This window comes from Arvicola amphibius, chromosome 9 (assembly GCF_903992535.2).
Source record: "Arvicola amphibius chromosome 9, mArvAmp1.2, whole genome shotgun sequence".
NCBI classification, from domain to species: domain Eukaryota; kingdom Metazoa; phylum Chordata; class Mammalia; order Rodentia; family Cricetidae; genus Arvicola; species Arvicola amphibius.
Window position 1 is genome coordinate 67,152,390 of NC_052055.2, and position 21,923 is coordinate 67,174,312.

General features: G+C 39.5%; 1 protein-coding gene across 1 annotated transcript; it reads left to right on the top strand.

The window, feature by feature from the left end:
- Window positions 1–1,261: 1,261 nt before the first annotated feature.
- Window positions 1,262–19,412, top strand: Dazl (deleted in azoospermia like). The gene is made up of 13 exons (XM_042055750.1): window positions 1,262–1,480; window positions 5,147–5,249; window positions 7,594–7,712; window positions 9,039–9,185; window positions 9,558–9,649; window positions 10,120–10,171; window positions 10,668–10,731; window positions 10,818–10,957; window positions 12,409–12,480; window positions 14,188–14,238; window positions 14,931–15,044; window positions 16,217–16,315; window positions 19,350–19,412. Exons 1-13 carry the CDS (start codon window positions 1,262–1,264, stop codon window positions 19,410–19,412), a joined length of 1,335 nt encoding a protein of 444 aa, XP_041911684.1.
- Window positions 19,413–21,923: the final 2,511 nt, after the last annotated feature.

The following is a 21,923-nucleotide window of genomic DNA, read 5'->3' on the forward strand; positions in this document are numbered from 1 at the left end:
AGGCTGGCTTCCTGACTCTGACAAGATAAAAAGAGATCAAAATAGCCTGAAAGGTCTTTACCTTTGCTGTGTTCTTAAGGACAGCTAAACTATTTCCAGCATAGGTTACTGTTATTTATTTCATAACATCGAGGTGTCTTTAACAAAAACGACTCATACAAAAGGGTAAAGAGGGCCGGGTGGTGGTGGCGCACGCCTTTAATCCCAGCACTCGGGAGGCAGAGGCAGGCGGATCTCTGTGAGTTCGAGGCCATCCTGGTCTACAAGAGCTAGTTCCAGGACAGGCTCTAAAAAAAAGCTGCAGAGAAACCCTGTCTCGAAAAACCAAAAAAAAAAAAAAAAAAAAAAGGGTAAAGAGGCAAAGCTATCCCTGGACTCAGTGGCAGGGAAAAAGTATACACCCCTGCTGAGCTGCCAGCACCCTTCCCCCATCAACATTCCATAAAGAAATTTTGGAAGTTACTCTCCACCTAGACACAAACTTTTGAGTTTTTAGTCTCTTTCTCCTTCCCTTTGTAAGTCCCAGTCTAGAGCCTCCATCTTTGGAGGCCACATCCCTGTGCCCTCCAAGCCTTGACCCCTCCCCTGAGGAGTGTCAAGGCAGCCCACCAAATCTTGATCACTCCCCCAGTCTATTTAAACTGCTCCCCGAAAAGTTTCTTCGTGGTCGTGGTCCTTCCTCTTTTCCCCTGTGGTCATGTTGGCAGCTTCCGGGTTCCCCTGGGGGAGACCACCCGAGAGAGCAGGAATCCCATTAAACATGGATATCCTTTAATTCGGCTTGTTTTTGATTTGGCTTGATTGGGGTTTTGGTGTTGGCAGAGAGCTCGCGTTAGGAAATATTCTTAACACCCTTGTCTCTACTGCAACCCTAACAGAGACTCACAGTGTGGTTGTGGAGTCTCTAACAGCAACATATGGACTCTGCTTCCTTTAGTTGAGACCATGGAATTCCTTCCTCTGTTTCTTACTGTGCTATTTTGGGCCTGCCTGCTAAGGCCATGGGTATAGGCTCCTCTCTGTGGCACGTTTCCACAGGGCCGAGCAGAAGATAGTGGTCTGGGCTGCAGCCTAGGGCTATTTTGAAGACCTTGGCCAGGCTGCCATTGGGGGCCATGTTGATATGGGAGGCCTGAACTGCCACCTGAGAACACAATGAGGTCCTGGTCCTTGCTGCCACCGAAGGCCACATCTGGGTCCAATGCCCTGCTACAGCTGAGGTCTGTGTTGAGACCCATGGTCCAGGCTGCCACTAGGGCCTATGCGGAAGTGTGTGTGTGTGTGTGGTGGGGGGGTGTCTGTGTTACCACCTGAAGACATGCTGATGACTGTAGGCCGTGCTGCCCCCAGGGATCATACTGATCTGAGCGGCCTGAGCTGCCACCTGAGGGCCATATCTGGGTCTGTGTCCCTACTGCAGCTAGGGTCTGCATTGATGTCATGGTCTGTGTTACCACCAAAGGCCATAGGGATGTCCATGGTAGATGCTACTGCCTAAAGCCATGTCGATATCTGTGGGCCATGCAGCCACTGGGAGCCATCTGATCTGAGTGGCCTGCACTGCCACCTGAAGCCATCTTGATGTCTGGGTTCTAGGCAGCCCCAAGGGCCTTGTCTGGGTCCATGGTCTTGCTCTAGCAGGGGTTATATTTGTGGTCTGAGCTGTCACCAGATACCAAGGGGAGCCCATGACCTGTGCTCCCATTGAACCCTCAAGGAATTAAGGTGTTTGGCTACCAAGGTGGTTTTTTTTTTTTTATTTTATTTTAATGCTTTGCGATTTAAAAGATAAATTGCCAGTTGCAAGACGTGCTGCCACAGTGAGGGTTCCCTGCAGCAGCTCTGCTGGGTCTCAGGGCCCACTATCCGTTTCTGCCTTGTCTCTCCAGGCCCATCTTCAGCTGGGACAGAGCCCTCCCCACCCTCACAGCTCACACGATCTAATCTAACAATTTATCTCCTAGAGATCCCTGTGTTACATTTACTTTTCACAGTAAAAATTACAAATTGTATTAATAAATTACAGAAAACCTCAACGAACAATAAGAGTCAAAATCTGGTTTCTCATGTATCTTTGCATGATTATATTTATATGGACTGACTACATGTGATCATGGCTTGTGCATCATGTACTTATACCAAATTGACTTCGAAGTAAGTGCTCATGTAAACTGAAGTTAACTTGGCCCAACTTTATTTTGTTAATAGTAAAACTAAAATTTTAAGAGAAAAATATTGATTAAATACAAAAATATGTTTAAAAACTGTTACCACACAGGTTAAAAAAATAGAGATGGCTAATGGTTCTGGACCTTTCTTTGGGACAATTAACATGAGTTTTAAAAATGGAAAATTTTTCATTTATATAATTATAAATTAATTTTATAATATTAATAAATATTAATATATATTTATGAACAAAAGAAACTTTTGCATACATAGTGGCATGCACAGGACCTGCACAGGACCTACATGGGTTCAAGGAGATGCTATCCTATCACTGAGGGGGGGAATGGACACAATTTCCCACCCCTAACCAAGAAGCTAGCTGTTGTGTTTTCTTTTTTTTTCTCTGTATAGCCCTGGATGACCTGGAACTCTCTTTATAGACCAGGTTGGCCTTGAACTAGGAGCTACCTACCTCTGCCTCCTGGGTGCTAGGATTAAATGCATATGCTGCTACCACCCTAATTGCTATTTTTTAACTGATTCCTGCTAGGGAAGGGAACATTTGTTTTCTGCAATGCAGCATCATTGGGTATATTAGCCACACATGAAGGCAGGCCCATGCCTGGGAGTAGATGGCCAATACATAGGAAACTCCATAGGTTTTGTTATTGTTGTTTGCTTGTTGTGTATGTGTGTGTACTTTTTGTTTTGGCATTATTTAATCTTATTGGACTTTTGCTTGTTTGATTTTTATTTTATGGGGGTTTTGTTGAGAGAGAGATAGACAGAGAAGACATAAATTACCATAGGCAGGGAGTGGAAGAGGATCTTGGAGGAGCTGGGGGGGATATGATTAAAATAAATTGAATGAAAAAATAATAATTTTAAAAAAGACCTGAACAATTACAGCACCAGTTGACATCCAGACAAAGATGGGAGAATGTCACGGAACCCCACCCCTAGATGAGGAGCTACAAGTAATTTACAATTGCTGAGGGAGGGAGAATTAGTCTCCAGGCATGAGCCACCTGACTGATTATCCAGTGTCAAGTGGGCAGCCCTAGAAACATATACAGATAGGCAACACGGAACGGATACAGTTAATTGGGTTTGCATATTTGCTTATTTGTATGTATATGCAACAATGGTTAAAACAAAACAGGAGGTCACAGAAATTTGGAAAGGGGATGGTCCATGGTAGGGGTAGAGGGATGAGAGAAAGAAGGAAAATGACTTAATCATATTTTAATTAATATTTAAAAAATTTACTACAAGCACAAGGAAAATAATCCAGGAAGATCTGAGAAATGCAAGCAAATAAATGATGAGCAAAATGTTGTTTATGTGGCTGGGTCTAACACATGACGGCTAATTTACAGGCTAGCAGAAGGAAACTATAAACTGACCAGTTCAAACTGGGAGAAGGGATTTACCTTTGAACTATTTCAGAGGAAAGATGTGTATTCACTCTCTACTTACAGTGTACCTTAAAGCAGTAAAAGAAATGCTTGAGCAATACAGAACACTTGACGTCGTGAAGGAAAATAGTCAGAAAAAGCAAAAGTACACACAATCCAAATCCACTCCTATTCATGGTAAATGCTTTACAATCTTCTGTTGTGAGGGCTCCACTCCCTCTGCGTGTGAGTGTGTGTGTGTGTGTGTACGCATGCATGCGTGTGTACATATGTGTATGTGTGAGTGTGTGTGTGCATGTTCTACAGTGAATTAAACCCAGCACATCCTTCATACATGCTAGCAAGCCTGTTGCACTGTGATGTATTCTCAGCCCTTTCTTTCCTTCTATTTTGAAACAGTGTCAGTAAATCATTAGGGCAGGCCCTGAACTTTCAGCTCTCCTCCCAAGCAGCTGGGATTAGGAAAATACGTCACTAGGCCCCACTTCTATAGGCTTATCTTTGAAAAGTCCTTTTCTACGGATTCCGGAAACACCGTGCCGAGAGGGGAGAGTGAAATGGGAAGACCAGTTTCTTCATTTTGAGATTCTACTAACATAATGTCATAAATGTAAACTCGAGAAATACAGGTAGAGTTTCAAATTCTAATCAAACGACTTGTTTTTATCATAATTGTCTTCACAGTGCCCTCCACTCTCAGTCCACCCTTTCCTTAGGACGGTGCCTTTTAAGGGTGCTGGTGTGTGGCAGGGTATTGTTCCAGACAGTGCTCTGCACTACTTCAGCTTGGCCCTTCCACCCCTACACATCTAGGCCTGCCTGGAGCTACAGGTTAGTACCATCCAATCCACCATCATTAAGCGCCATTCCAGACCATTTGTGCTGTTTTTTCTCTGTACTAGGACAGCCCAGGCACTTTGTATGACAGTTCACACTACAACCTTGCCACCTATCGAAAGCCAGAAAGACCCAGATTGTCACCACGCTAGTTTCTAGTTGTTTTCCTTTCCTGTACCTTGGAATTTCCCCATTTTAAATGGGCGCCTCTATAAAGCCATGTTCTAAATAAGGCTAGCTATCTAGCTATTTTATCCACCATTATCGTCTGCATAATGAAAAATTTAAGTCTATCATGTTGCTGTCAAAAAAATCACTTAAATACATCTGTGCAAAAGGCAAGTTTTGGGCAGTGGTGGTGCAAGCCTTTCATACCAGCACTCGGGAGGCAGAGGCAGGAGGATCTCTGTGAGTTCGAGACCACCCTGGTCTCCAGGACGGACGCCAAAGCTACACAGAGAAACCTTGTCTCAGAAAACCCACGATGTTCTAAGAGGCTTAAGCGGTTCTGCAATGCACGATCGTCTCCATCACCCATCTAGGGCTTGGCTTTGCTGTGGGTAGGCCCGCTTTCGCTAACATTAGAATGTTCTAGAATTCTCTTCGCAGGCCTACCTTGCTTCTGTAAAGAAGAAGAAATGCTTCCCTTACAATTTAAACTCCACGTGGGAAGAAATATTCTCATGTGTTCATGGCTATATCTGTTTTTCCTGGTAATTCAGGTACTCATTTATTTGAAAGAAAATAAAAAGGAAGAGTTCGTGGTGCTGTGGGCCGCTGTGGCTGTGGCGGTGGCGTCCGTCCCTCCCGTCCCCCCAGAAGGTGGCAAGGGGTTCGGCCAGACGACGCTCATTTTGTCCATTTCAAGCCGGTGGCCACACTTTTTGGATTCAAGGGGCCATTTTGTGGCCATAACCTAAACAAAAGTTTTCCAAACAAAACTCTGGGCACCATTCAGCCTACAGCACATTTCAGGGGGTCCCGCGCCTGGAGTCGCTGCTGCTGTGGGGATGCGGCCTAGCAGGGTGGCCAGGGGCACCGTACCTCGCGCATGCCCCGTGGCACCCCTCACGCACCCGGAGGGCTACGTGGGTCCCGGGGCCCCCCCCTGCGAGGGCCCGACGTGGCCGCCCATTGGCTGAGGCCCACCGCACGGCCAGGTCACGCACAGTCATCCCCGGCCCCCTCGCCCGCCTCGCCTCAGTGCCTCGGCGACCCTGGCCCGGCTCACTTCGGGGGCTTCGCGTCTTCGCGTCTTCGTCCTCCTCGTCGCCCGTTGGGAGGCCAGGCGGCCCCGCAGCCGCCCGGGTGAAGCAGCCGCATAGCCTGGTCCACCTCGAGGTGTTTACACCGAACTCCAGCCGCCATCATGGTGAGTCAGAGGCAGGCGGGCTAGTGGGGGCGGCCCGGCTGGAGGCCACACTCCTCAGACGGGGTGAAATTTGGATTTTTTGGGGTAGCACGGAGATGAGGCGAAGGGAAACGTGGGGTTCCTTGAGGTTTCCGGTTGTGGGGCCCGCCTGACACCTCCAGGGACGGCCCTGCCGACTTTGCGGCCTACCAGCACACTGGGGCTGCTGGGACATGGCCGGAGGCCGGTGGATGCCGCAGCCGGGGACCTCGGGTGCTCCTGGCAGGACCGCGTGCGCAGCCTGGGCCTCGCGCCACAGCTCTTTCCCGCCTTCCGGCCTCAGGGCCTGCAGGAGCCCGCCCCCGCCACTCCATGCCCCATCCCCACCCCCACCCCACCCTGCACCTATACCTGCCCCACCCCCACCCTGCCCCACCCCCACCCTATCCCCACTCCGCGCCTATTCCCACCCCCACCTTGCGCTCCGCCCCACCCCGTGCCTGTCCCCACCCAATCCCATCCCCACCCCCAACCCGTGCCTCGCCCCACCCCCTCCCCTTGCCTCTTGCCCCACCCCCACCCTGCGCCTATCCCCAGGCCTCGCCCCACCCCCCCACCCTGCGCCTATCCCCTCGACTCGCCCCACCCTCACCCCGTGCCTCGCCCCACCCCCACCGTCGCCAGCTAGCGCGGCCCTATGGCCGCCATTGGCTTGGCCCTGTCGGGAGTGGCACCTAAGAGGCCAGGTGGTGGCTCTGGGTAGACTTGTGCGCATGTGCGTGCATGAGAGGAACCAGGCAGCTGGCGACCTGAACCGGAAAGCAACTCTGTTACAATCCCAGCACTGAGGAGGCTGCCGGAGGAGATGCGAGTTCTAGGCTGCTACAGAGCCCCCCACCCCCACCCCCCGGGAACGGTGCTGAGCGTGTCGGTAGCCATTGTCGCATATGTTCCATTTCATTTACACAGGTTTCCCCGTTTTAGTGGTAAAGGAAGAAAATCTATATAATTTCTGACGATGTTAAAATAAAGTTGGGTAATTTCATGTAAATATTTTAGTTGTAAAATTACTACTTGTCAATCTCAGTTAAGTTAAAATCACAGTACTGTAAAGTACTTGTGGACAGTTTTCTCCATTAGAGTTAGAAATTTGATGACATCAGACTTACTATCTGGGCCAGTATTTGTAACATACATGACAGTTTGCTTACTGTGGTGATTTAAATTTCAAAGAACATTATCCTGGAATTTTTAGTAATAATATTCTCAACTTCTAGCTATTTTTGATGTGGATATTCAAATGTTATTGTACTGTGGAGAGTTGATTTGTGATAGCTTCCAAGTTCATTGTTAGTATCCTAATATTTCTCAATTCATTTGGAGGTAGAATTGATAAATTGTCTTATACTTAATAGTCTGTTTTCAATATGCTACTACCTTTATTAATGGATATTTTTCTACCAAGTTCAGAATATTTTGTGGATAATCTCAAGTACTGGAGGCAGTAGGGGCCAGGTGCTTAAGGCAAGAGGATCACTTGAGTGCCTCAGCAGTTTAAGGCTAACCTTGGCAACATGAGACACTGTCTTTAAAAATAATCATAGAAGGCAGAGGAAGGTGGAAATCCATGACTCTGAGGGCAGACTGATCTACATAGCAAGCTTCAGGCCAGCCAAAGTTACATAGTAAGACCATTTCTCTAAATAAAATTCAAAAATTATATTATCTTGAACATTAAATTCTGACTTAATGATTATTGGGTTGTAGAGTGGTTTTGGTCATGTTTTAAAAAGCATCTATTGGTTATGGGTGTTTCAGATAACACTAAGTGTTATCTGAATACAGTAAGTAGCATCTCTGCCTGTGGTTCAGGGCTTGTTAAAAAGAGTACTTTTGCTTTGTTAGCTTTGAGTGCCACCTACTGGATAAAGGCCAGGGTATGGTGTGCCTTCTTTAATACATCATTACACTATTAAGATGAGACAAATTTTATACTTACCCTAATTAAGCAGGAAGCCTAAGCCCAAATCGATTGTCCGATAATATTTGATGCTTTATTTTTCTCTTTATTAAATTTTCCTCACCCATCTTAACTTTTGTATAAAGAAAATAATTAGAAGACATTTGAGCTCTTTTCTAATTGCTTAATTTTCAAGCAAGGAAATCAAGATCCTGAAAACAGGTATTTTATTTAAGAGCAAAAAAATCAAGTTCTTCCCCAATGATCATTTTTCTCTTCAATTCTAGGGATACCACACATAACAATTTTCAGCATATCCTTATACAAGTTTTGGTACCAGCAATTCTTTGTTGACGGCGGTGGTGGTTGTAGTTGGTATTATGGGATATTAAAGTAGTATCCCTGGCTGCCTACCTACCAGATGTCAGACGTTTACCTCATTGGTGATACCCAGAAATATCTCTAGATATTAAGTGCCCCTGAAGCACTGAGAATCAGTGCATTTATTCTTAGACTCTGACACAGTTATCTGGTAAAGTATAACACCTCTAAATGAAAAAGCACCCATGCCTTGTGTTACAGACATCAGAAATAAAAAATTATTTATCAAATAAATGTAGCCTATTTTCATTCATAGAAGAGACAGTTGAGAAAGGGAGTCCTATAAAATTACAGAACAACTGCTTATGTTTTTAATTTATTTTTGAATGAAAAATTGAGAAGAGTTGGACAGATGTAGGAAAGTAAATCTAGTCAAGTTCTAAAGAGTTGAAGATACATAGCATATGTAGTAGTCCCATTTAGAAAAAAGTAAAATTGTATGACATTAAAAGAAGGGAAAACATTAATCTTTTTACTCCCTGCCATTTCACTGTCATGAAATATTGTTGAAGGGAATTTGCTGTTCAAAAGAATAAGGTTGTTCTTAAGTAGGAACACAAAATAGCCTCTGAGCACGCTTGAGCTTTTGAAATCTGAAAGCCCAACTCTGACGAGGCCACACCTACTATGAGGCCACAACCCCTAATCTTTTCAAGAGGTGACCATTTCTTACTCAGATTAACACACTGTTTTAAAAAAGATGACTGTGTGAAGCATCATATTTCAGAAAGTACTGCATCCTTTCGTTTAATTTTCACACCAATTCTCTGCTAATGACAGTCTCTGAAGCTAAACTAAGCTGTATAGGTAGTTGATTTAGAGTAACACTAACTTATGTTAAATACAAAAGGTATATTTTTATATAGCTTGTCATATGTGTTTGTGTATGTGTTTTTAAAATTGTTTATTTTCTAAATTACAGTCTGCCACAACTTCTGAGACTCCAAATTCAGCTGTCTCCAGGGAGGCCAGCACCCAGTCTTCATCAGCAGCCACCAGTCAAGGATATGTTTTGCCAGAAGGCAAAATCATGCCAAACACTGTTTTTGTTGGTGGAATTGATGTTAGGGTATTGTATTCATATTTTGTTTGCATTTTAAAATAAATTGTGAAACCAGGGAGTGTTTGGGTGAGAAGGGGTGGGAGGAGTGCTTGAGCCCTGGACTTCCAAGAGGAGCCCTGGAAACAATTAAGAGGCTCAAAAATTTTATTTAAAATGTTGTGGATGATGGGATTTGATGTGTAGACCTAAAAGTGTTTTTCGGTGTTGTAAATTTTATGCAGTTTTGGTTTTAACCCATAGAGACTAAAACTACACTCACCAAAGTAGAGTAATTTCGGAATACCATAGATTGACTTGCATATAATCAAATCTTTTCACAATACAATTAGAAATCTTGAATGCTTAGTTTTTACTCTCGGAGTTCGTTTATTCTCATAGATGGATGAAACCGAAATTAGGAGTTTCTTTGCCAGATATGGCTCAGTAAAAGAAGTGAAGATAATCACTGATCGAACTGGTGTGTCGAAGGGGTATGTAAACATATTTGCTATAGCTACTGTTTATAGAACTGAGCATGGCTGGAGAGATGCTGGGATATCAGACAAGACTATAAGTGGGCATTCTAACATTAATAAAACGTGTTGCTTTTGATTATTTTATGGATAAAAGGTTTTTTATCAGTTCATTTTCCTAGTATTTGTATTTTGTAACTCAAATCTAATAACATGGGTTATTAAATTCCTTTTGCACATTTCATAGTATCTTAAATTTTAGCTGTCTTGCCTTACATGATCTTTGTTAATGAATATTAGCCCATTCTGACATTAGACTAAGAAAACAAAGTGATATTTATAGAGGATCTGTTGTCTATGTCTCAGCATATTTATGAGAGTATATTCATCTTCCATATCACCATTTCTGCTATTTTATAGAATATTAGGTAGTGTAAATCATGGTACTATGTAGTTAAGATTTTGTATTTCATTTATCTGCTTTCTAGCTACGGATTTGTTTCATTTTATAATGACGTGGATGTGCAGAAGATAGTAGAAGTAAGTAATAGTCTTACAGAAAATTTCTTTAGCAATGCTTTAGAGTTAAAAAGTACTTGATATTCAGTCTTACGTAAAATACAGAGAAAAATAGGCTTCCTTTCTGTTTAAAATAAAAAAAATTCTTTTAATTTTTGTCTTTTGAGACAGGATTTTGCTGTAGCTTTGGAGGCTGTCCTGGAACTAGCTCTGTAGGCCAGACTGGCCTCAAACTCACAAAGATCTGCCTGTCTCTGCCTCCCGAGTGCTGGGATTAAAGGTGTGCACCACCACCGCCTGGCCAAAATGTAATTTTATGTAGTTTAACAGAACCTGCTTGCTTGGGGGCCTCTAGCTTTATCAACTAGAGACAGAGTTAGAAATGGGATGGATGGCTTTACAAAATTTAACTTGATGCTTTTGAGATGCTTTGATTAGAGTTCTAAGGCTGAGCACAGTGGTATTTGCCCAAGTCTTAGAAATGAAGGATTAAATGATCATTTGTTACTGTTTTTAGTCACAGATAAATTTTCATGGTAAAAAGCTGAAACTGGGCCCTGCAATCAGGAAACAAAATTTATGTGAGTAAAACCATAAATTGTTCTTGATAAAACTGCTTAGGTTTTCAGAGAACTCAATGTAAGTTTTTCTTTTGTTTCTTTTAAAGGTACTTATCATGTGCAGCCACGTCCTTTGATTTTTAATCCTCCTCCTCCACCACAGTTTCAGAGTGTTTGGAGTAGTCCAAATGCTGAGACATACATGCAGCCTCCAACCATGATGAATCCTATAACTCAGTATGTTCAGGTAATAACAGCCTGCATTCTTGTTCTTAGGTTTGTTAAGTCTTTTTAAGCTCTGAAATCATATGCATGGTTTGGATGTTAACAGTCCTTATTGGAATACTTGAAATGGGAAGAATTTGTTTCGTTTATTCTCATTCTTAATTGCTGTTTTCCTCATGCTGAGATGAAATCTGCCTCTGTGTAGTTTGTAAGCCTTTATCCTAGAATCTTTGGTAGCCACATTAGATATATTTCTTTTTTCCAAAGTTTATATTTCAGACACAGAAAGTATATATAGAAGAATTTTACTATTGCCTTTTTTTTCAAGTTGAAAAAGTTCTATAAATGTTCAGGAACAGCTTTGCATGTCCTCTTAGATGGTTCTTCCCAAAGAAGATCAATTCATCTGTGTTTGACCTGCAGTGAATTCCAAATGCCTCCTCATGTAGGTTGTTGACACCTGGGTTTATTTTAGCTCTGAAATTGATAGGTTTTATCTATAAATCATAGGTTTCTTGAATTTAATCTGAGCTGGGTTAATATTTAAATTTTCATGCTTACTATGCCTATTTATGCTAAATAACATTCTTGGTACATTTTACTTTTATGCTTTTCAATTTTAGAGACTGTTTTTGGCAAAAAATAATAAAATCATATTTATTTTTTGTATGTGGAATATAGACTGCATCTTGCCTTATTTTTCTTGTTCAAAATATGGCTTAGAAGAAAATCTAATATTATTGTGAATCATTACTGATATAAGGCATTTGTGTGTGCTACTACTTGTTTTTAGTCAATAAATACTGAAGTATAGAAAACAATGATTTATTCGGGTGTGGTGGTGCTCACGTGTAGTCCCAGCTACTCGGGAGGCGGAGACAGGAGGATCTCTTGAGTCCAGGAATTCTGGGCTGTAGTGCGCTATGCCGATTGGGTGTCCGTACTAAGTTTGGCATCAATATGGTAACCTCCCAGGAGCAGGGGACTACCAGGTTGCCTAAGGAGGGGTGAACAGCCCAGGTCAGAAAACAATGATTTAATCACTTCTCCAGTTTCAGATTGTAATTCCCTTAACTTTCAGAAATTAAATGAGGCTGTAGAAAAGTTAGAGCTTCTCCGTTCTGTTAACATTGCTATGAGTACATATTCTGTGAAGATATTTTCATAAAGAAACAGAAGATGTTATTTATTGAGCTCCCTTACTAGAACTGTATGTATAATCAGTGTACAGTAACTTCCAAAGGTGAGTCTTGGCTTAGAAAAGCAGTCATTTAATTTGTCTTTTTCCTCCTTCCTGTGCAGTGGGTTATCATTTGACAAGAAATATTTTCCTCATAAAACCAATCTTTTAGACTCCTGAATTGATATATATAAAGAGAAAAAATACTTTTTTCTTGTATTGTGAATGATACTCTTTCTCATTTTCTCAAATTTATTTTATTAATCTAATTTTTCTGTGAACTTTATTCTCAGGCATACCCTCCTTATCCAAGTTCACCAGTTCAGGTCATCACTGGGTATCAGCTGCCAGTTTATAATTATCAGGTATTTTTCCTTTAATTGAAAATGACTTTTTTCACACACATATCCCAGTTGTGGTTTCCCCTTTCTTTACTCCTCACAGTCGCTGTCCCCATTCATACTATCCAGATCTACTCCTTATAAACAGGCTTGTAAGGTGTCTTAGTGTTCTAGGTGCTGTGAAGAGACACCATGAACCACAGCGATTATGATAAAAGAAAGCATTTAATTGAGGTCAGCTTACAGTTTCAGAGGTTTAGTTCATTATCAGCGTGGCAGCATGCAGGCAGACATAGTGCTGGAGAGGTAGCTGAGAGTTCTATTCTACATCTTGGATCCATAGGCAGCAGGAACAGACAGCCCCTGTCTCTGTCTTGAGCTTTTGAAAAGCTCAGAGGCCACCCCCAGTAACACATTTCTTCCAACAAGGTTACACCCCCTTTTTTTATTTAATGATTTATTTTTATTCCATGTGCATTGGTCTTTTGCCTACATATATGTTGGAGAGGGTGTCGGATCCCCTGGAACTTGAACTGCAAACGATTGTCTGCCATGTGGGTGCTGGGAATTGAATGTGGGACCTCTGGAAGAGCAACCAGTGCTCTTAACCACTGCGCCATCTCTCCAGTCCCCCAAGGCAACACCTCTTAATCCTTTCAAATAGTGCCATTCCCTGGAGACCAAGCATTCAAGTATGTGGGCCTATGGGGCCATTCTCATTCAATCCACCACAAAAGGAATAATAATAAAGTATGTTAGAGAAAACTACCATAGCAAAACTGAGCCAGGAAGAAAAAAACACAGAAGGAAAAAGAGCCCAAGAGAAGTCACAAGAATTAGAGATCCATTTGTTCGCACACTCAGGAATATCATAAATAACTAAACTGGAAGCCGTAATACATAGGCAGAGGAGTTGGTGCATGCAACCTCAGTCCCTGTGCATTCATAAGAGCTTTGATTGTGTTGATTTTATAGGGCCTTATTCTCCTGGTGTCCTCTATCCTCTCTGACTCCTCTTCCCCAGGGTTTCCTAAGCACTGAGAAGGACTTGAATTATCAGATAATTTAAGGGAATGTAAAATAACTTGGAGATACTACTTTGGTCTTTCTTTATATAAAATTGCTACATAATGTGCTATATAAATTATCTAAAATCAAAGGGAAGTAGAATTAGTCTATAATTCAGACATCAATATTATTTAGAGGTAAATATTTTGACAAGGAAAAACATTTGTTGAGACTGTTTACGAAGATTCAGTATCTTCTGTTCTTATTTCAACATATATTCTTTCATTTCTGTCAAATATCTTGAAAATCCATGCTGACTTAGAAGTTTTTATGTTATGTTGAAATAAAAATACTACCCAGTACTTAGAGCACCGAATTTTGATTGATAGTCTATAAGTTTGCTAGATGCTATAAAATAGTAGTTCCATGAATTTCTTCCAATAGATGTGACCATATTTATGACCCATAACTGTAGCTGTAGTAATTTCCAAATGCTCCTGTCTTTTTAAATTTTCCTGAATGCCAGCTTCCAATTGAGAAAATGTGAGTTTTATATATGGAAGAAACCGAAAAATGCAGATAGTAGAATAAAGGTACCTATCTTTTGTTCTGTTTCATAATAAGAAATTAAGAGTCAGCATGATAAAGACTGTAACATTGTCTAATTACCTCTTTTGAAAAGATGTGTAGGTGTTTAAATAATCTTTGTTTTCTTTTCTTAAGATGCCACCGCAGTGGCCGGCTGGGGAACAGAGGAGTTATGTTATACCTCCGGTAAAATGAATTAGCTGAATGTACTCTGCTTACTTAGTCTTACAGTTTGCTCTGATATATTTCTTTTGCAATATTGTATAGGTTTATAAATATTCTAATTACCTTATTTTAGGTATTTTACTTTGTTATCTCAGTTATTTACATGAGAACAAAACTGCTTTTTGTTTTTCACATTATTGTTATATGCCCAGTCAATGGCTGCTTCATAAACAATAAGTTTTTGGTTACTTATTGGCATGATTTATAATCAAGGAAAATATCATTAAATATTAGATTCAGAGTTAGCATGTGTTCTTTCTAGAATCTGCCTGAGTTTGCAACTAAAAGAAAATATATAGAAGAGAAACATTTTACCCTTAATAGTATTTTATAAAAGGAATAAAAGAAGGTGATGCCATCTATCAGTAAACCACCTGAGCTTCTGTTAACTAACTTTCATAAAGATAAAGATTGGATATTTGAAAAACAAACTGAGAGAATCCTCAGGTACTCCCTTAACGACGTATTATCATTACTAAAACTCCTACTGACTTTGATGTTGACAGAGGCATTTTAAAAATAAAAGACTTCATTTTAAAACAGTGTAGTTTTGAACATTTAGTTTAAAACAATTTATGAAATAGCCTTCTAAAGAATGACTTAGAAATGTATCATGTTTCTTGTTAATTATACTTTTATCATTTTAAATTTAGGCTTATACAACTGTTAACTACCATTGCAGTGAAGTTGACTCTGGAACTGAAGTTTTGTCAAATGAATGTTCAGTTCATGAAGCTACTCCAGCCTCTGGAAATGGCTCACAAAAGGCAAACATCTAATTTTGTTTACTGTTTTTAAAATTTATTTTATATTATGATTCTTTGACCTATTTGCCAAGATTTAAAAGTGAAAGTTATAACCTGCAGAGCTCAGGGGACTTAATGCTGCAATTAATGTACAAGAAAATAATTCCTCAGATACTCCAAACTTGGAGTTTCTGATTCCTTTGTTGTATCTTCTCTTCTAATTGCATTTTTCTTAAATCATATTTTAGTTACTGGTCTATAGTATGATTTGGTAGAATTCAGTGGCCAGATTTCTACTATTAGTATGAATATTTGCCATGCCTTTTATAGTTTAAAGTTTTTATTTAGCAAAATAGTAATATGTATTATTTATGGCATTCTGTGAAATTATATATGACATTAGCTTTTTAAAATGGTAATTGTTTGATACCAAATTAGATAGTCCGCCATCCCTCCCTCCCTCCTTCTTTCTCTCTTCCTTGTTGGATTTTAGAGACAGGGTTTCTCTGGCTTTGGAGCCTGTCCTAGAACTAGCTCTTGTAGACCAGGCTGGCCTTGAACTCACAGAGATCTGCCTGCCTCTGCCTCCAGAGTGCTGGTATTAAAGGTGTGTGCCACCACCGCCTGATTTAGTCATTTCTTTAATCATATTCTCATCTCAAAATTCTAATTCATATTGTTGAATAAATAAAGCAAATGACATGTTAGGAAAACGTAAGATTTCACTGGACAGATCCCTCATCTATGTGTGCTAGTGAAAACTACTGAATAATGAGTTCAAAACTAGCATTGGCTACATGGCCAGTTTGAGGCAAGCCTAGGGTTACATGAGACCCTGCCTCAAAAAGAACAAATTTTGCACACATAAATATACACATAAAGTTCAAATAGCTTGTTGAACAATTATACTAACATATCTCCCTGAATATGTTTTTGAAATATTAAAATGTTTGAATGATTCTTCTGTAATAGGGAAAAATAAATGCTTCAAACAAAATACCATAGTTTTAATACATAAAAATTTTAAAATTTGCTAAAATACTAAATTTAGTCAGACTATATGTAAAGTAAACAATAAATGGTAAGAATTTGATGTTATGAAAGATTTTCTTAGTAGTGTATATGCTCAATATACTTTCAAAAAGCTATTAGCAGTGAATAAAAGATGTAGTCTTTAAACTTCTGTGTTTCAGAAGTCTGTGGACCGAAGCATACAGACAGTGGTCTCTTGTCTATTTAACCCCGAGAACAGAATGAGAAATTCTCTTGTTACTCAAGATGATTACTTCAAGGTAGGACAAGAATAGTATGCAGACTAGAATGTGTGTGTTAATATTGAAACTTAGTTTTTTCTGTAGTACATATATTTTTATAGTGATTAATTGAAGTGTTTATTATATAAACCCTTGGTAAACCATTATAATGGTTGTGTTTTACCCAAAGTATGTTGGATGCTGTGCAAATCTTACAATAATAGTTTGTCTTTAGGGAAGAAAAATTTTCAGGAGGTTAAGTTGATGAGCTGTTGGGCACATGGCTCAGTGAGTAAAGCACTTACTGAGAAAGTGTGACTTTGAACTCAGAATTTATAAATGCCAGGTGGGTTTAGCAGCCTGTCTAGAATTCCAGTCCTCAGGGGCAAAGACAGGATCCTGAGCAAGCTGTGTAGCAAGGTCAGTCCCTATCAGTAATCTGTGTGTTCAGTGAGAAAAGGTAGAATGCAATCAGAAAGACTCCAGATGATGTTAACCTTGGACTTACACAGTATGCACACAAACTACAGAGAAATGGTAAGTCATATAAAAGGTTCATGAGAGTTGGCAGATAAAATAATTACTTGACCACCCAGAAAAATTTAAAATCAGAATGTAATTCATAGCTGTAGGATTAAAGAGAAACAAAAAAACTACTTGGTTACTAGATTTGAGCATCGTGGAGAATGAAAAGGAATGAAACTGAGAAGGTTGAAAATAACCAAGTGAGAATTCAACAAAGTTTGAGTTTTTTTGCCTGCCTTCTATGTGGTGGTTTTATTTGAGGGTTAGAATTCAGGAACTTGGCCATGCTGTAATTGCATGCCTTACTACTGAGCTGTTCTTCCAGTCCCAAGACTTTACAAATGTAAAATGAGAATGAGTAGAACACAAAGTCTCTAAGGTTCTTTTACTTTTGAGTCCAGATATGAAGTCTATTAATTGGTGAGTTCATTGGAGAGAATACTGCATTCTGGGGAAGATATTTTGAGATAATAAAAGATAAGGGTGTGTAATATGGATGTCATACAACTCATTTGAAGTATATAATTCAATGAATTTTTAGTATCTTTTTACTTATCTGTACAACCATAAGTCAAATTTTAAAATATCTTAGCCATTCCAGAAATAAACCCTTGCCTATTTTCATTTCTAACTTACTAGGCAGTGAAAGTTACTACCTACAGTGTGTTTGCAATATAATGAGTAAAAGATGCTCATTTAAAATTTTTTCTACACAGTGCAGTATGTAACTGCAGCAGTCAGTTTGCCCCAAAGTTCTAAAGGTATTAAATGTTTGAAAACAACAAAAGTCTTCAAAATTGAGTTTTTACCTTGGAAAGAATACTTCCCTTTGAAATCTAGAGATTTCTTTCCCTCTAGTTAGGAATCAGAAATTAGTAGAGAAACCTGCTGTTGTCTGTTACGTGTGTGTGCGCGTGCGCGCACGCATGCATGTTCACAGATGAGTCAGAATATTTGTGTGGAGGCTTATAGTAGATTTTGGCATTTTGGGGATCCCAAGCTCTTGTCCTCCTGATTACAGAACAAGCACATGGAGCCACAGACCTATTATAAGCAACTAAATACTGTTTTTTTTTATTGAAATTGAATGTACTGTGTATTTCTGTCATCATTCTTTTAACTTCAGCCCCATAATTTTAATTCCTACCTAACATCTAAAAACGTGTACATTTGTGACCAGTTTTCTAGGCCCCAACCTAAGTGGGATATTATCCTATTGACATGTACCTGATAATGTGTGTACTTGTGAGGGTACTTGTAGCAGTCTGGTAGACATTGGTGTCTCACCACCTTTTTGAAACAAGATCTTCCACTGAATCTGGAGCTTGTCCATTTGGCTAGGCTGGCTGATCTATGCCGGAAGGATTTGCCTGTTTCTGGTTCTTTTCTTCCAGCACTATGATTATATAGTACACCTCTAATACTAGCCCTTTAAAGGGGGTGCTGGGGACCTGAACTCAGGCCCTCAGGCTTGCACAGCAATACTTTGCCAAATGAGCTGCCTTTCCAGTCACATAGAAATTTAGGTAGGATGTTCACATAGAACATTAGGTAGAAAAATTGAGAAATTTAAAGTATACAGAAAGATCACCAGTGTGTATACAAACATCATCTTCTATAAGAGATTTGAGCAATCCTTAGGTCTTCATATCCATGGGGGAGAGTGTTCCTAGGACCCACCCTTGAGAAAACATTTTAAATATTCTTACCTTTGCTTCATAAAGAATGATACATCTTCACAGATTAAAGATAAGCCTTAAATATACAGATTTTAAGCTTTTTAATAAAAATGATTTCAAATTGAAATACAGTACAGTTCTCAAATATGGTTTCTGTCAAATGGAATAGTTAATAAAAATAGGTGTTTGTTTCTGTTGGGAGGGTTTTAATTCTCTCTTTAATTGTATACTGGTGCTTTGCCTGTGTGTATGTCAGTACTACATATGTGCCTGATGCCTACAGAAGCTAGAGAAGAGTGTCTGATCCTTTGAAATTAGACTTAACAGTTTGTGAGCTGAAAATCACCAGACCATGTCTCCAGACCCAAGCCTTGGGGTTGTTTTGTTGGATAGTTTTGCTGGCAAGGTGACTCATCAGATAAAGGCAGTTGGCACAAAACCTGGTTGACCTGTGTTTAATCCCTGAAACATAATATGTTGTAGGAGAGAAACTGACTGTGCACATTGTCTGCTTGACCTCCACATAATGGACCATGCATGCCTGCACGCATGCTTATGCACCCAAAATAAATTCTAGTGAAAAAAATTAAAGAGTAGTTTTAAGAATCATACATTTTCTACTGTCTTTAATTAAATCATTAATTATTTAAAATGGTACTAATTGTAACATTTCTGAATTTACTGGAATTCTTTTTTAATTTTGTTATTTAACAAAGCTTTACATTTATTGTTGGACAGAGTTCCACCAAATGACTCCGCTTTCCTCATTTACGATGTTTAAACTTAAACCAACATATTATTTCATAATCTTAGATCAGTAGTGGTAGTATGGAATTTTCAATGATTTAAAATAATTTTGTCTTTTCTAGGATAAAAGAGTGCATCATTTTAGAAGAAGCCGGGCAGTCCTTAAATCTGATCATCTCTGCTAACTTTGTAGTCTCACAAGGTTGTTAGTTTTGAATATTAAAAGAGATGGAAAGGTTTTACTATTAACAGAATTTTTGACAAAGCACACTCAGACTTTGTATTGTATAAAAGTTATATTAGCAATTGCCTAGTTTTATTTTGAATGTGTTAATTTGATGTTTAAATAGAAACTGGTTTTGTGTTCATTATATAGTTGAAAGAAAAATAATTGCAAGTAAAAAAGATAAAAAATTTCAAATAATTGAAAAATAGTTGAAAGGAATAACTTTTAAGACTTAAGGACTTGTAATTAAAATTGGCATTTTAAGAATTCAAAAGCAAGTACTAATTTTCAAGAAAAAAGATTTTATAAACCTATTTTGAAAGGTCGGAATTTTGATAGTTTGGCTATAAGCATTTCACTTCTCAACAGGTACCTGAACAGTACAGTATTTACAGTATTGTGCTTTACATTTATTATTTGTTTAAACATTTGCCACAAGAGCAGAATTTTTAGAACTGCATTTTTAATCAATGGAACTCAGTATATAGTTAACTTTATTGACGTCTTCCTTGTCTAAGCCCAGGAAACAGATTCTTAACAGTCCAATCAGTGGGTCTTACATTTATACAAAATATTTTACCCTTTCGCTAGAATCCACACATATGCACATATCTTATTTATTTGGTTGGGATGGTAATTAGGATATCTGAAATTCTGGGTGTAATTTTGTTTAAAGAATCCGAGACAAACTAAACTATGCTAGATGTATAATCTATTCTCAGTGAGTTAATACTCTTTTTTTCTAAAAATGCTAAACTCAATGGCTGTCTTAAATTGTGCAAAATACTGGCATTAAAGAGTGCTGAAAATTTTTTATGTCACTTAAAAGTTAATCAGAGTATCTGAAAGAAATTTTTATAAAAACATTCAAAATATAAGTTGTTACAGAGTAAATAGATTTTTAGTTTTGTTAGTCTCTTATATTACCTTTTGTAAAATAAAATATGTCCAAAATAGTCAAAGTAGGTAATTTTGACATTTCTAAACCACAAAATTTGTTTCATAATTGTATCCCAAGAATGTGGTAGTTAATCTGTTTTTAAATTAGATGGTCTCTTCATTGGATATTATACATTGTAACAGCAGAGACTCTTTGTGCCCACAGTTGTTTTCACCCTGTATTCCCATTCTGTCAGGATTTGTTCCATGGTATAAAGTAGGCAAGTAACAGTTGTGAGCAGTTCAGGGGCTAAGCCTTAGGAATGTAGCTCTGGGACGGTACTTTTCTATAGGAAACAAGTGATAGATACCGTCTGACCTGCTATGCACATTAGCTTTACAATGCCTTGTATTAGCCCATTCTGTCAAATAGGGTCATGTCACAAGTGTCCATAATGATCTTAACTCTTAATTTCTGTATCTGAAGGACAAAATCTTTTTAAGTCTCTAAGAGGTCAGTGTACCAGAAAACTAGGAAGTGTGCTGAAATTTGTTCTTTTGTTTGTCCCTTCCCCCCAAGTGCATTTGTATTTTTTGTGTTAATAGTCTTGCATGTACCACTCTGTGATTAAATCTCCAGCTTACTATGAATGATATCCTAAATTCTAAAAAAACAATTGTAATTGTTGATGTATGACTTAAGGAAAAGTAAGGGAATAAACTTTCATCTGCTGTTTTGTTGGAGCCAAGTATTTAAGAGAAGGGAAAAATAAAAGTACTGAGCCTTTCAAAATGAAAGATTAATTTTAAACTTAAAAGTATGTTCCTATTACCTAATGCTGATACTATCTTTGCATAAATGAATAAATCTTTTTTCAAAAATATCATTGACTTACTGTCATATCTAAAAGATGGGAAATTTTGGTGGATAGTGTATGACAGTGTAAAAATCCTTGTGATTAAAATTGCAAATAGTCTGCATCTGCTAAGATGGCAGCTAATTATAAAATTTTGAGACATTTTCTTCCTTTCTACAAGATATAGCCCGGGTTCTGCATCTGGGTGGTAGCTAGGTTGTTCAGTCCGCCACCTCTCCCTCAACAGGCATGCTTCCCAGAACCTCCCTGGCTAACTCTGCACCCCACACCACCACCGCCAAGGCCAGCTCTTCTGTGTTGTTCAAGTGAGGCTCAGGGGCCACTCAAGTGTTGCAGCTGGTAAGGAGCAGGGCCAGTTCTCCCACATCTGTGTGCGTGCCCCCCCAGACCAGCACCATCTCCTGCAGGTGGTGAAGGGCAAGGGGAGGAAGGCATCTTTCCCTCACCCATGCCACCCACCACCTTGCAAGTGTTGGGGGTCCAGCTCTTTTGCTTTCACACTCTTGCCAACGGGGTCAGCTCTGCTGTGCTGCCTAAGCAAGGTGTATAGCATGCTGTCCTCACTGCAGTTGGTGAAGGGCAGGGTCAGCTCTCCTGCTGGCCACAGGTGGAGAGGGGGAGAGGGCATCTTTTCCTCACCCACACCACTACATGGCAGGCAGGAGGGGCAGAGCCAGCTCACCCACACCCTGGCCAACAGCCCATGTTCTTTT

Bases quoted from the DNA above. Each gene is read 5' to 3' on its own strand.
- Dazl (XM_042055750.1), top strand. From the start codon at position 1,262: ATGCGGAAGTGTGTGTGTGTGTGTGGTGGGGGGGTGTCTGTGTTACCA. The intron at 10,732-10,817 runs GTGAGTAAAACC...TTTCTTTTAAAG, and splicing joins AATCAGGAAACAAAATTTAT to GTACTTATCATGTGCAGCCA. The intron at 16,316-19,349 runs GTAGGACAAGAA...TGTCTTTTCTAG, and splicing joins CTCAAGATGATTACTTCAAG to GATAAAAGAGTGCATCATTT.